General features: G+C 42.3%; 2 protein-coding genes across 7 annotated transcripts in view; both read right to left on the minus strand.

Annotated features, from left to right (window-relative positions):
* The window catches only part of MCM6 (minichromosome maintenance complex component 6), a 37461-nt gene extending 33400 nt beyond the window's left edge, over window positions 1–4061 (minus strand). For both annotated transcript variants that reach the window (XM_085853322.1, XM_085853320.1), the window contains exons 1-3: window positions 3846–4061; window positions 3483–3629; window positions 2803–2913 (exon numbers count right to left, since the gene is read on the minus strand). In XM_085853322.1, coding sequence (XP_085709448.1) covers window positions 2803–2913; window positions 3483–3629; window positions 3846–3943 — 356 coding nt within the window. In that variant the 5' untranslated portion in view covers window positions 3944–4061. The remainder of the gene's footprint in view (window positions 1–2802; window positions 2914–3482; window positions 3630–3845) is intronic.
* A 3660-nt stretch (window positions 4062–7721) lies between these two features.
* LOC147014899 (F-box/LRR-repeat protein 2-like) overlaps window positions 7722–16244 on the minus strand; it is a 48400-nt gene continuing 39877 nt past the window's right edge. For all 5 annotated transcript variants that reach the window (XM_085853332.1, XM_085853328.1, XM_085853329.1 and 2 more), the window contains one exon: window positions 7722–9262. In XM_085853332.1, the coding sequence (XP_085709458.1) occupies window positions 9155–9262 (108 nt within the window). In that variant the 3' untranslated portion in view covers window positions 7722–9154. The remainder of the gene's footprint in view (window positions 9263–16244) is intronic.

Raw genomic sequence — 16244 nt, forward strand, 5'->3', positions numbered from 1 at the left:
TGCGAAGACATTGCGGAAAGGCAAAATACGTTGGCGCTAATTGAATAATTGGCCATTAAAACTAAATTGTGAATAATCGTAACTGCGATATGCGAACTTCCAGGCAACGCACGTATGGGCACGCGAGAGCGAAGAAACGGCCTGTGTGGTTGTTTCTTGCTCGCGGTTTGAATATTTATTTATTTATTATTATTATTATTATTATTATTTATTTATGGGCACGTACTAGTAATTATAACGAGAGGAAAGTCGAGGTCATGCCATCTCAAGTCCCCATGCTTCTCACCTAAAGCAAAGCTGAAAGATGGCAAAGAGTTCCACCAGGAATGACCCTCTTGGGACATTAACTGGCGATGAAATAAAATAAAAATAAAAATCCTTCCATATTTCGTTGGTCCCGCAAACTTCCACAAAGTTTCATGAAAAATAAATGTTAAAAAAAAAACGTATACCAACCGTTTTGGCATCCGCAGGGACTTTGTACCCCTGGCTCAGTCGGACCGTGCTCACGGGGTTCGTGCGACACGACACACACTACCCGCCATTTCCACCATCACTGATACGGCCCACGTCAAGTATCAATGACACTGTTAATAAATCTTTTTCTCTCAACTGACTCGCTCCGACACCTCATTTCCCAACGAGCTAGGCGCTCGCTTAGTGGTGACAAACAAGTCGGCCTCAGACTGACGCTTGAAAATTAATACAACCACTAATCTGCTCCCATCGTGACTGCAACCTTAAATGTTATCAAATACACAACACCTCGCAAAAAAAAACAACATCAAAATCACAAAGAGGAAAAACAAAAACATTATGACCACTTTATCGTGTTCCACCGGAAGGAGCTCTGAAACTTCAAACCAATCGCTACAAAATGAAAAATCCCTCACATCGCCACATATAACCTCTCGAAGGCATCTGCATGGACCAATGGTCTCCGACGACGATGTGGCTTTTTGAACACAATGATCTCCGATTGACCTTCCAAACACGACCCTTGAGTACCACGTTCTGGCAATGTGGGACTCGTCTTGAGACAGACAGACAGACAGACAGAGAGTAAAATCAGTTCCCCTCTCATAACGAAGTCGACGCGGATGATAATAGTTTCATCCAAATGGCAGCTTGAAGCTCCACACCCTGATTCTCACTTCTTCTTCTCCTCCTCCTCCTCCTTTTGCATGTAGGACATAGTTGTGTGTTGTACCATTTGCTGTGGCCACAGCTGTGCCGCTGATGCAGTGCCCCCTGTATGTTAGAGGAGCAATTTGGAATTTGGCCAGGGTACCAGGATACTGAATGCTATATACACCAGAAAGGAGGAGGTTACGAGGAGATGTGATACAAGGAAATCAGGCACAGGTGGAGGCCATTCAGCCCATCATGCCTGTACAAACACCATACTAATTTATCCACACAATATTCAGAGAAGAAAATGCAATTTTATTTTATTTTGGTCTTTTTATTTTAAGTTTTTGTATTTTTTTTTCTTCTTCTTCCCCTCGGGGGAGGGGGCATGGGTTTGGTTAAAAACACACATCAACCACACAACCCCCCTTAACAAGACCCCCACCAACAGCACTCCGCACACAATCACCCATCGATACTCAAACTACCTAAAAGTCTTATCAACATCCCCATACCCCTCTATCTCCATAACTTCCAGGTACCCAATTCTAATTTAAACTTATCTACTTTTTCTGCTGCCACGACCTTTCAGCCACTCCTCATTGCCGAGTCTAACAAGGACCGGAATCAATCTTGTTGTCCTGCACTGAACCCTCTCTGTGGCATATCTGTCCTTCCTGAGTTGTGGTGACCAGAACTGCACACAATATTCTAGATGTGGCCCTCACTAAATTCCTTAACAATGTTAACACCTCTTTTGATTTATAAATGATCCCCCTCCGAATACAACCTAAACCCTCTTTGTTTTACCTATAGCTACCTGGCACTGTGCTACCTGCTTACCTCAGGTATCTATTACCACCCCCAGATCCTTCTCTTGTGTGACACACTCCATAATTACCCCTTACATCCTGTAATCTCTATTTTCATTGTTCTTTCCCATCCCCAACACCTTACACTTGTTCAGGTTAAAGTCCATCTGCCAATCTTTTGCCCAATTATTTTTTTTAATATATGATAGAAATGTTGATGATAATGAAAGGTAAAGATAAAATCAGTGAAGATGACTTATTCAAGAGTAGACAATGACAGGACGAGGGGACACATAGCCTGAGAGTAAAGAAGGAGAGATTAGACGTAGTAAGGAAGGGGACTTTCACTCAGAGAGTAGTTAACGCATGGAATGGTCTCCCTGGAAAGGTCGTGGCAGCAGAAACAGTAAATAAGTTTAAATTAGAATTAGATCGGTACCTGGACGTTATGGAGATGTTGATAAGACTTTTTGGTAGTTTGAGTATTGATGGGTGATTGTGTACGGAGTGCTGTTGGTGGGGGTCTTGTTAAGGGGGGGGTTGTGTGGTTGATGTGAGTTTCTCATCCAAGAACTAGCTTTGCCCACCACTTGCCCCCCTGCCCCCAACCAAAAAATAAATAAATAAATAAATAATAATAATATAAAAAATAACATTTTGCATTTTCTACTTTTTTGATATAAATTGGTTTGGTGTTGGTGCGGTGTGGGCTCGATGGGCTGAACGGGCTCCTCCTACATCTCATTTCCTTGTACGTGATCCTTGTGTTCTGGAACTTGTCAATCACTACAAAACCAATTAAAACGGTAGAACGTGTCAGTTCACGGGTATGATGATGGGCAGAGCCCAAATGAGTTACCTGTGCCGGGCTGCCACTTCACTAAATGACACGTAGAACTCCTTCGAAGCTGGAACGTTGCCACGGTCTTTCACTACATTCTTCACAGCAGAGCAAAGGAAAGAGTACACCCTGACAAGACACGTGCACAGGAAGACCTTTTAAAAGTCTAATTTAAACAAACACTCACCACTCACTACCCACTACCCACTACCCACTACCCTCATCAGCTTTCTTTTCAGTTACTTAAAGAGCACATCATCATTGGCACACAGTAAGCAGGAGCAACACAAATAGAGAGGGGCCAGGGGCGTGCCAACCGGGGGAGAGAGGGGGCGCGTGCAGGACGGAGGGAGAGAGGGGCGTGCCAGCCGGGGAGGAGAGGGGGGGAGAGAGGGGGCGCGTGCCGGCTGGGGGAGAGAGAGGGGCGTGCAGGACGGAGGGAGAGAGGGGGCGCGTGCAGGACGGAGGGAGAGAGGGGGGCGCGTGCAGGACGGAGGGAGAGAGGGGGCGCGTGCAGGACGGAGGGAGAGAGGGGGGCGCGTGCAGGACGGAGGGAGAGAGGGGGGCGCGTGCAGGACGGAGGGAGAGAGGGGGGAGAGAGGGGGGAGAGAGGGGCGCGTGCCACATGAAGTGAAAGCAAAGATAAAGCCAAATGATAATGGGCAAAACCAGGTGTGCACACCCGGAGTGCCGCACACCTGTAATACTCTTCATGTATGATGGTCGCCAGATGCTGGTTGTGTTGCTCCAAGTCAGGAAACGACACGGGGAGGGTGTTCCTCTCGGGACGGCTCAGTTCGTCCGCCAACTGCAGGTACTTGGCCTCGTCGTCAGGACCCCGGAACCTGCAACACAAGACCTTGACACCACCGGCACCGCACGTTCCGCACACTCGAACCGTGCAACTTTCGTTCTCGGATTAGTAGTTGGCCACGTGGTCAACCTGACATCGGTCGATTGTTAAATCCTCTTCATACCGTTTTACCCTCCCAGCGAACCCTCCAATCCCCGCACACAGGGCCTCACCAAACGTGAGGGCCCAACCACAAGATTCCACTTACACTTCCAAAAAGTCTTGGAAAAGTTTCTGGCATTCCTCTGCCAACTCATCCCGCACGTGTTGACCCGTGTGCACCAAGGGTGGTTCTTGTACGTCCATTTTGTAGACTTTGTGGAGAACGAGGTTCTTTCTCCGCGCGCGCTGCGCGATTTCCCGCCAATCGGTCCGCACGTGACCTCACAGCAGCCAATCAGTGCGTCGTCCTTGTGCGGCGGCTCCTCCCATCACGCGGAACTTCCTCGGAGCAACTTCTTCTTTATTGTTGTTTTTTTTTTTTCAAACGTTTTAAAATTTCTCGTCCAAAGCGAAGACAAACAACAAACAACAAAAACAACAAACAAGCCAAGAGAGATTCGGGTTGCCGTGATGTGCCGTTCTCAATGGGGTTGTTTCGTGACGTCAGCAATTTCTGTTTCGCCGTCATATTGGAATCACATCGTCATACTGGAAGACTTGAAGGCAAAGAGAAGTTTGATGCTTCCAAGCAGTTGACGTCTCCCTGGATCAGTGATGATGTTTTGCGAAGAATCGTTAAATCCCGGAGCAGATTAAACCACGAACATTATATATATATATATATATATATATATATATATATATATATATATATATATATATATATATATATATATATATATATATATATATATATATGACACGTGTACATTAACATCGTGCACACTCCCGGATGATTATCCAGCCCTAAAGCTTTATTTTATTTCACCTACTCTTCAAGAAACACCAACTAAACAAATAATGCTAGTACATCGGACAACCGGCTTAACGCCCGCCCGAGGGTTTGGATGCGACGCTGCCTGTAAAGTACCAGTTTATCGTCAAGTCGGGAATCGAACCCACACACACGGGTTTCAGCTGTTTATATGAGATTTGTTTGTACCAGGAGGTATTTATACCGTGACGACGCTTTGTGGGATTAACGAGATATTTATCGTCCGCTGCTCCTTTAGTATGACGTATCCAAGCGATGCATGACGTCATCACCGGGCGCCAAACGAACATCGTCACTTGGCGAAACTGAACGGCACTCGGTGGAGAACATACCGAGAACATCCTCCAGGATGAACACTTTACAGTTTGTGTACCGGGAACCATCGATGGGGGATCTTCACCAAAGTTGAATCAGATCTTCCTTGTGGCATTCCCAACTTGTCCACCGAGTTTCGTCCGAATCCATCAATAACCTTTTGAGATATCGTGCTACAAATCGTTTTTGTCCAGATCTCTCAATGGTGACAAATAACTTGAAAAAAATTTTTTTCTCAGATTCCGATCCGGATCTTCACCAAAATGAAGCGTTGCTCTCCTTGGCCGGTCACCGACACACACAAAAAAAACTTCACAACGATTGCTTGAAAACTGTGGAGAAAAATCGTGGGACAAACGGACAGACAAACACGACGGACCAACATACTTGGAAAAAAAATTATCCGAGTAAAAATGTTTTCAGTGGCTACAAAGTCATGCATCCCCACTCCATGACAGAATAGCCGAGAGGTGCACACACACACACACACACATATATATACACACACACACACACACACACATATATACACACACACACACATATATACACACACACACATATACACACACACACACATATTCACACACACATATATACACACACACACGTACACACACATATATACACACACACACACACACACACACACACACGCGTACACACACATATATACACACACACACACGTACACACACATATATACACACACACACACACATATATACACACACACACACACACACACACACATATATACACACACACACACACACACACATATATACACACACACACACACACACACACACACACACACACACACACACACACACATATATACACACACACACACACACACACACACACACACACACACACACACACACACACACACACACACACACACACACACACACACACACATATATACACACACACACACACACACACACACATACACACACACACACATATATACACACACACACACACACATATATACACACACACACACACATACACACACACATACACACACACATACACACACACATACACACACACACACATACACACACACACACACACACATATACACACACACACACACACACACATATATATATATACACACACACACACACACATATATACACACACACACACACACACACACACACACACACACATATATACACACACACACACACACACACACACATATATACACACACACACACACACACACACATATATACACACACACACACACACACACACACATATATACACACACACACACACACACACACACATATACACACACACACACACACACACACACACATATATACACACACACACACACACACACACACATATATACACACACACACACACACACACACACACACACACACACACACACACACACACACACACACACACACACACACACACACACACACATATATACACACACACACACACACACACACACACACACACACACACACACACACACGCACACACACACACACACACACACGAAACTGTCTATCCTATCCTGGGTTCGAATCTCAACGCAGCTATAAACTGCCATCCTGGTATCTCACAGGAACGACGTCCATCCCTGATGTGTACTCTCCCTCAGATGGACGTTAAACTGGGCGTCACATCTGCCGGAATTAGTTGGTGGATGTTTAAGATCCCTTCGTGATGTCCTTCGCAAAGAGTAGGGCAGCTATCGCCAGCATCCTGGTCAAAATTCCAAAATGAATACAATCATTTGTGAAACCTGTTATCATAAAAAAATGGTTAAATGTGCAATAATAAATGTCAGTGTGTGTCAGTGTGGCATTCTCCATAATAACTGCAAAACCATGTAACCCAGCGGCCCGAAACTTTGTACGCGTGCACACTAAGGGAACTCCAAGCGAGTGCATGAGTGAAAACTGGGTGTTTGGGTAAATTTAAACATCCCTTTTGAAAGTAATTTCAAAAAGACAGGGGTGGTAGGAGGGAGGGGTAGGGGTGGTAGGAGGGAGGGGTGGGGTGGGTGGGAGGAGGGAGGGTAAGGGATGGGAGGAGGGAGGGGAAGGGGTGGGAGGAGGGAGGGTAAGGGATGGGAGGAGGGAGGGGGGTAAAGGATGGGAGGAGGGAGAGGAAGGGATGGGAGTGAGAGGGGGAGGGGTAGGAGGAGGGAGGGGAAGGGGTAGGAGGAGGGAGGGGAAGGGGTAGGAGGAGGGAGGGAAGGGGTGGGAGGAGGGACCCGACGTTGCCATGTTAGTTTTGTTTTCATGTTACATGCAGAAACATCATGGACGTGACATGAAAAATGAACATTCTATCACTCATTAAAACATACACCATTTGCGCTTTCAATAAGTTTGTCACTTTGTTCTTCTGATTAGATGCAAGTGCTGTCAAGCCATGAGGACCGTAGAAAACAATCTATACTAGAAATGATGTTTGTCTGTGTGTTTTTGTGCAATGTGTTTCACAATTTTAATCTTAACAATTACATATATATATATATATATATATATATATATATATATATATATATATATATATATATATATATATATATATATACAATTAATATTAATATTATTGTGTTGATGAGGAGGTCGGAGGAATCTGTCCATGATGCAAAAGTAAGAGGTGAAGAGATAACTTCACAAATTATGAATGTAAACCTTCGGATTTTTCAATCAAGATTTGTAACTCCTCCGATTTCTAAAGGGAAGGTTTTGTCCAACAGACAGACAGACAGACAGAGTTCCTGTGCAGAGTTTCGTTTGACGGCACGTCAGCACACAAGGGGAAAATCTCCTGGTTTATTCACAGATTAATCGCAGCGGATGAAAATCCGGGTTACATGATAAACACCAAACACAATGTAACTATCAAAACATCACAATAAAAATAAAAAAAATAATAAAATAAAAACGGATGCACAACAATCAGGTACATTATAAACAAATATACCTTTTCGATAGCAATATATATATATATATATATATATATATATATATATATATATATATATATATATATATATATATATATCTCTCTCTCTCTCTCTCTCTCTCTCTCTCTCTCTCTCTCTCTCTCTCTCTCTCTCTCTCTCTCTCTCTCTCTCTCTCTCTCTCTCTCTCTCTCTCTCTCGTATGTACGAATGAGCACGATGGCTTTTGAGAGATACGAGTCACCAGTTTACATATTGCATTCGCATCGTTTACAAAAATCCTTCATCGACGCAAGTGTATATGCCATTGCTAACACGAATCAAAAACAGCACAAACTTGTGTTCACTTCCCAACACAATCAAGTGGCTATTTTGCCGAAAACCAAGAAATGGATGAATGAAAGGATAACGAGAAGCGGATTGACATGGAGGCACAGCTTGTATGTACGACGCAAGACGCCGGTTATTACTGGAGAGGTGAATCCGACACACAGGTAGGTGCCTTGCTCCGTGACACCGCACATCAAATGGAGGAACATCGATTCTGTGCTCAACGTGAAGCTTCCCACGCCACGTGTCTCTTGGATGTGAATAAAACAAACAAACCATTTTACTTGCATGTGCCTGCTTATTAAAATAAATTAAAAACCATTTCACACTTTTTGGCTTTCAATTAAATTATTCCCGAGCAAGCAGAAATAATAATAATAATAATAATAATAATAATAATAATAATAGAATTTTAAAAATCAGAAAAAGCTGTCAAATTGTAAGAGGCAGAATATTTCCATAATAAAGTGTCCATAAACCGAAAAAATATACAGCTTTGTAGCATTTCAAATTGAACGTGTTAACGTGCGAGACATTGCCTTATCATGGGTAACCTGTACGTGGGTGGTGCACATAGCCGACTCGGACAGAACTAGTGCAAACTGGCAAGTGGTTCGTTTTAAGGGAGTGCGTGGCGAGACGCGGTCCCGCCGGGCCGATCCGCGTCTGTTGCAAAACTTATGGGAAACGTGCGCCCAAAACTAAAGGGAAACAACAAATTATAATAAAATTAATGTTTTTGCACATCGTTTTCGAAACTTCAAGTCCAGAGTAAAACAAAAATGGAGGGCCCGGTACCGATCCCACAAATCGGTGCAGGAAACGGCTTCGGAATCAAGCTTCGTGGTAGATCACAAAATGGTCTCCGGCGCAATCGAGTTTGCCATCACAAGAGGAGGCGAGGGCAAGGAGGATGTCCTGCACGGTCTTGGGGTGGGGGGGGAGGCGTCGGTGCCATTTACAGGACGCAGCAGCAGCGGCAGATTCTTGGTCGTCCTGCACCGATGGAGAGTGTGGGTGTACTTGGGGCAAAGTACGCGTGCACACGAACTTCAGGAAGCTGGTTCTGCACACAATGCACATAATCACTCACACACTCTAATCCTTTCACCTCCTCACCACTTACCGGTAAGCTAAAGAAACGTCCAGAAAAAGTTTCACTTATTAACAAAAGTTTGGTGTGCATTACTTAAGAAACAGGGCTGAACATTTGGCGTAACCTAAAAATGGGTTACGCTATAAACTCAGGTCACCAATTCGAATTTGCTTAACCCACTTTCTCAGGAAAAAAAAAAAAAAAAAAAGAAGATAAACGAGAGAATCGTGAATCAATGAATTCCTGTTCTTATTGCACAAAACCTGGGAAATTATATTCCTTTAGTCAAAACTAAAACAGATATCTTTGATACTTTTTCGTGACGAGAGGTCACACAAGGCTAACTTAAACAATAAATGTATGAATATCGTTCATGCATAAAATATTGATGAATGACCTTAAAAATCATGGTCTCAGTGAACTAAGTTTTGTAAGTCTGTAACAGTCGTCATAACTGAGGGGGTAAAGGTTTGCTCAGCCGCCGTTTATATAACGGTTTTAAAAGGAACACTCTCTCCCGGTTTTCCTGACATCGTGACTGGCAAATGGTGTCGCACAAAAAATGAGTTCAGTCTAACATCGGAATGACCTCTTAGTCCAATCAAACAGCTCCACACAATGTCAAGTGTCCAATCGGAAAGCTCGTCAACAAAAAAACAAATATACCATCAGAGATGGGGAAATCCCCGCCATTGAATGAAAAAGGTCATACATATTCCAGATAATGAGGGAGGTGAATTGGAAACAAGACACCATTTGGTCATCATCTCGAAAAAGTTCCCCAGGGGTGAGGAACGTAGTAACCAAAAATAATTGAAATCAGATAAGCCGTTTTCCATTTATGACAAAAAACATTTTTTTCAAGATGGCCGCCATCTTGGATCCGGCCACACCCAAAATCAATAGGGTTCTTCCTTTTCAGGTGGTTCATGTGTGACCCAAATTTCAAATCGATATGGCGAACAGTTTATGAGTTATCGCACTTACAGCTATAAATGTTGACGCCCGGACGGACGGACGGACGGCCGGACGTACTGGATGACAACAATATCCCCCTTCGCCACGTGGCGGGGGATAAAAAACGAAGCTTCCTGAAAGAATGGGTTTCCAGTTGTCATTATCGTCTGAAAAGTAACATAAACAAGAAATGGCAGAGCACACAATCTGTACCAACGATGATCGTCCCTCTAAAATCTGTACCAACAATGATCTTCCCTCTAAAATCTGTAACAACGATGATCTTCCCTCTAAAATCTGTGCCAACAATGATCTTCCCTCTAAAATCTGGACCAATGAAGATCTTCCCTCTAAAATCTGTACCAACGATGATCTTCCCTTGAAAATCTGAACCAATGATGATCGTCCCTCTAAAATGTGCACCAACGATGATCTTCCCTCTAAAATCTGTACCAATGATGATCGTCACTCTAAAATCTGTACCAATGATGATCTTCCCTCGAAAATCTGAACCAATGATGATTGTCCCTCTAAAATGTGCACCAATGATGATCGTCCCTCTAAAATCTGTAACAACGATGATCGTCCCTCTAAAATCTTTACCAACGATGATCTTCCCTCTAACATCTGAACCAATGAGAATCGTCCCTCTAAAATCTGTAACAACGATGATCTTCCCTCTAAAATCTGTACCAACAATGATCTTCCCTCTAAAATCTGGACCAATGAAGATCTTCCCTCTAAAATCTGTACCAACGATGATCTTCCCTCGAAAATCTGAACCAATGATGATCGTACCTCTAAAATGTGCACTAACGATGATCTTCCCTCTAAAATCTGTACCAATGATGATCGTCACTCTAAAATCTGTACCAACGATGATCTTCCCTGTAAAATCTGAACCAATGATGATCGTCCCTCTAAAATCTGCACCAACGATGATCGTCCCTCTAAAATCTTTACCAACGATGATCTTCCCTCTAAAATCTGAACCAATGATGATCGTCCCTCTAAAATCTGTAACAACGATGATTGTCCCTCTAAAATCTGTAGCAACGATGATCTTCCCTCTGAAATCTGTACTAATGATGATCGTCCCTCTAAAATCTGTAACAACAATGATCGTCCCTCTAAAATCTGTACCAATGATGATCGTCCCTCTAAAATCTGTACCAACGATGATCTTCCCTCTAAAATCTGTACCAATGATGATATTCCCTCTAACATCTGTACCAACGATGATCTTCCCTGTAAAATCCACACCAATGATGATCTTCCCTCTAAAATCTGTACCAACGATGATCTTCCCTCTAAAATCTGTACCAATGATGATCTTCCCTCTAAAATCTGGACCAATGAAGACCTCCCCTCTAAAATCTGAACCAATGATGTTCGTCCCTCTAAAATCTATACCAACAATGATCTTCCCTCTAAAATCTGAACCAATGATGATCGTCCCTCTAAAATCTATACCAACAATGATCTTCCCTCTAAAATCTGAACCAATGATGATCGTCCCTCTAAAATCTGTGCCAACAATGATCTTCCCTCTAAAATCTGTACCAATGATGATCGTCCCTCTAAAATCTGTACAAATGATGATCGTCCCTCTAAAATCTGTACCAATGATGATCGTCCCTCGAAAATCTGAACTAATGAAATGATGATCTTCCCTCAAAAATCTGTTCCAACGATGATCGTCCCTTGAAAATCTGTACAAATGATGATCGTCCCTCTAAAATCTGTACCAATGATGATCGTCCCTCGAAAATCTGAACTAATGAAATGATGATCTTCCCTCTAAAATCTGAACCAATGATGATCGTCCCTCTAAAATCTGTGCCAACAATGATCTTCCCTCTAAAATCTGTACCAATGATGATCGTCCCTCTAAAATCTGTACCAACGATGATCTTCCCTCGAAAATCTGAACCAATGATGATCGTCCCTCTAAAATCTGCACCAACGATGATCTTCCCTCTAAAATCTGTACCAATGATGATCGTCACTCTAAAATCTGTACCAACGATGATGTTCCCTCTAAAATCTGCACCAACGATGATCTTCCCTCTAAAATCTGAACCAATGATGATCGTCCCTCTAAAATCTGCACCAACGATGATCTTCCCTCTAAAATCTGTACCAATGATGATCGTCACTCTAAAGTCTGTACCAACGATGATCTTCCCTCTAAAATCTGAACCAATGATGATCGTCCCTCTAAAATCTGGACCAACGATGATCGTCCCTCTAAAACTGTACCAATGATGATATTCCCTCTAACATCTGTACCAACGATGATCTTCCCTGTAAAATCTGTACCAATGATGATCTTCCTTCTAAAATCTGTACCAACGATGATCTTCCCTCTAAAATCTGGACCAATGAAGACCTTCCCTCTAAAATCTGAACCAATGATGATCGTCCCTCTAAAATCTATACCAACAATGATCTTCCCTCTAAAATCTGTAACAATGATGATCTTCCCTCTACAATCTGCACCAATGAAGATCTTCCCTCTAAAATCTGTACCAACAATGATCTTCCCTCTAAAATCTGAACCAATGATGATCGTCACTCTAAAATCTGTACCAACGATGATCTTCCCTCTAAAATCTGAACCAATGATGATCGTCCCTCTAAAATCTGTGCCAACAATGATCTTCCCTCTAAAATCTGTACCAATGATGATCGTCCCTCTAAAATCTGTACCAATGATGATCGTCCCTCGAAAATCTGAACTAATGAAATGATGATCTTCCCTCAAAAATCTGTTCCAACGATGATCGTCCCTTGAAAATCTGTACAAATGATGATCGTCCCTCTAAAATCTGTACCAATGATGATCGTCCCTCGAAAATCTGAACTAATGAAATGATGATCTTCCCTCTAAAATCTGAACCAATGATGATCGTCCCTCTAAAATCTGTGCCAACAATGATCTTCCCTCTAAAATCTGTACCAATGATGATCGTCCCTCTAAAATCTGTACCAACGATGATCTTCCCTCGAAAATCTGAACCAATGATGATCGTCCCTCTAAAATCTGCACCAACGATGATCTTCCCTCTAAAATCTGTACCAATGATGATCGTCACTCTAAAATCTGTACCAACGATGATGTTCCCTCTAAAATCTGCACCAACGATGATCTTCCCTCTAAAATATGAACCAATGATGATCGTCCCTCTAAAATCTGCACCAACGATGATCTTCCCTCGAAAATCTGAACCAATGATGATCGTCCCTCTAAAATCTGCACCAACGATGATCGTCCCTCTAAAACTGTACCAATGATGATCGTCACTCTAAAATCTGTACCAACGATGATGTTCCCTCTAAAATCTGCACCAACGATGATCTTCCCTCTAAAATCTGAACCAATGATGATCGTCCCTCTAAAATCTGCACCAACGATGATCTTCCCTCTAAAATCTGAACCAATGATGATCGTCCCTCTAAAATCTGGACCAACGATGATCGTCCCTCTAAAACTGTACCAATGATGATATTCCCTCTAACATCTGTACCAACGATGATCTTCCCTGTAAAATCTGTACCAATGATGATCTTCCTTCTAAAATCTGTACCAATGAAGACCTTCCCTCTAAAATCTGAACCAATGATGATCGTCCCTCTAAAATCTATACCAACAATGATCTTCCCTCTAAAATCTGTAACAATGATGATCGTCCCTCTAAAATCTGTGCCAACAATGATCTTCCCTCTAAAATCTGTACCAATGATGATCGTCCCTCTAAAATCTGTACAAATGATGATCGTCCCTCTAAAATCTGTACCAATGATGATCGTCCCTCGAAAATCTGAACTAATGAAATGATGATCTTCCCTCAAAAATCTGTTCCAACGATGATCGTCCCTTGAAAATCTGTACCAACGATGATCTTCCCTCTAAAATCTGTACCAATGATGATCGTCCCTCTAAAATCTGTACCAACGATGATCTTCCCTCGAAAATCTGAACCAATGATGATCGTGCCTCTAAAATCTGCACCAACGATGATCTTCCCTCTAAAATCTGTACCAACGATGATCTTCCCTCGAAAATCTGAACCAATGATGATCGTACCTCTAAAATGTGCACTAACGATGATCTTCCCTCTAAAATCTGTACCAATGATGATCGTCACTCTAAAATCTGTACCAACGATGATCTTACCTGTAAAATCTGAACCAATGATGATCGTCCCTCTAAAATCTGCACCAACGATGATCGTCCCTCTAAAATCTGCACCAACGATGATCTTCCCTCTAAAATCTGAACCAATGATGATCGTCCCTCTAAAATCTGTAACAACGATGATTGTCCCTCTAAAATCTGTAGCAACGATGATCTTCCCTCTGAAATCTGTACTAATGATGATCGTCCCTCTAAAATCTGTAACAACAATGATCGTCCCTCTAAAATCTGTACCAATGATGATCGTCCCTCTAAAATCTGTACCAACGATGATCTTCCCTCTAAAATCTGTACCAATGATGATATTCCCTCTAACATCTGTACCAACGATGATCTTCCCTCTAAAATCTGTACCAATGATGATCTTCCCTCTAAAATCTGGACCAATGAAGACCTTCCCTCTAAAATCTGAACCAATGATGTTCGTCCCTCTAAAATCTATACCAACAATGATCTTCCCTCTAAAATCTGAACCAATGATGATCGTCCCTCTAAAATCTATACCAACAATGATCTTCCCTCTAAAATCTGTACCAATGATGATCTTCCCTCTACAATCTGCACCAATGAAGATCTTCCCTCTAAAATCTGTACCAACAATGATCTTCCCTCTAAAATCTGAACCAATGATGATCGTCACTCTAAAATCTGTACCAACGATGATCTTCCCTCTAAAATCTGAACCAATGATGATCGTCCCTCTAAAATCTGTGCCAACAATGATCTTCCCTCTAAAATCTGTACCAATGATGATCGTCCCTCTAAAATCTGTACAAATGATGATCGTCCCTCTAAAATCTGTACCAATGATGATCGTCCCTCGAAAATCTGAAGTAATGAAATGATGATCTTCCCTCAAAAATCTGTTCCAACGATGATCGTCCCTTGAAAATCTGTACAAATGATGATCGTCCCTCTAAAATCTGAACTAATGAAATGATGATCTTCCCTCTAAAATCTGAACCAATGATGATCGTCCCTCTAAAATCTGTGCCAACAATGATCGTCCCTCTAAAATCTGTACCAACGATGATCTTCCCTCAAAAATCTGAACCAATGATGATCGTCCCTCTAAAATCTGCACCAACGATGATCTTCCCTCTAAAATCTGTACCAATGATGATCGTCACTCTAAAATCTGTACCAACGATGATGTTCCCTCTAAAATCTGAACCAATGATGATCGTCCCTCGAAAATCTGAACCAATGATGATCTTCCCTCGAAAATCTGTTCCAACGATGATCGTCCCTTGAAAATCTGTACCAACGATGATCTTCCCTCGAAAATCTGAACCAATGATGATCGTCCCTCTAAAATCTGCCCCAACGATGATCTTCCCTCTAAAATCTGTATCAATGATGATCGTCACTCTAAAGTCTGTACCAACGATGATCTTCCCTCTAAAATCTGAACCAATGATGATCGTCCCTCTAAAATCTGGACCAACGATGATCGTCCCTCTAAAACTGTACCAATGATGATATTCCCTCTAACATCTGCACCAACAATGATCTTCCCTGTAAAATCCACACCAATGATGATCTTCCTTCTAAAATCTGTACCAACGATGATCTTCCCTCTAAAATCTGGACCAATGAAGACCTTCCCTCTAAAATCTGAACCAATGATGATCGTCCCTCTAAAATCTATACCAACAATGATCTTCCCTCTAAAATCTGTAACAATGATGATCTTCCCTCTACAATCTGCACCAATGAAGATCTTCCCTCTAAAATCTGTACCAACAATGATCTTCCCTCTAAAATCTGAACCAATGATGATCGTCACTCTAA

This window comes from Eptatretus burgeri, chromosome 13 (genome assembly GCF_056783735.1).
Source record: "Eptatretus burgeri isolate ZD-2024b chromosome 13, Ebu_testis_v1, whole genome shotgun sequence".
In the NCBI taxonomy this organism is placed as follows: Eukaryota; Metazoa; Chordata; class Myxini; order Myxiniformes; family Myxinidae; genus Eptatretus; species Eptatretus burgeri.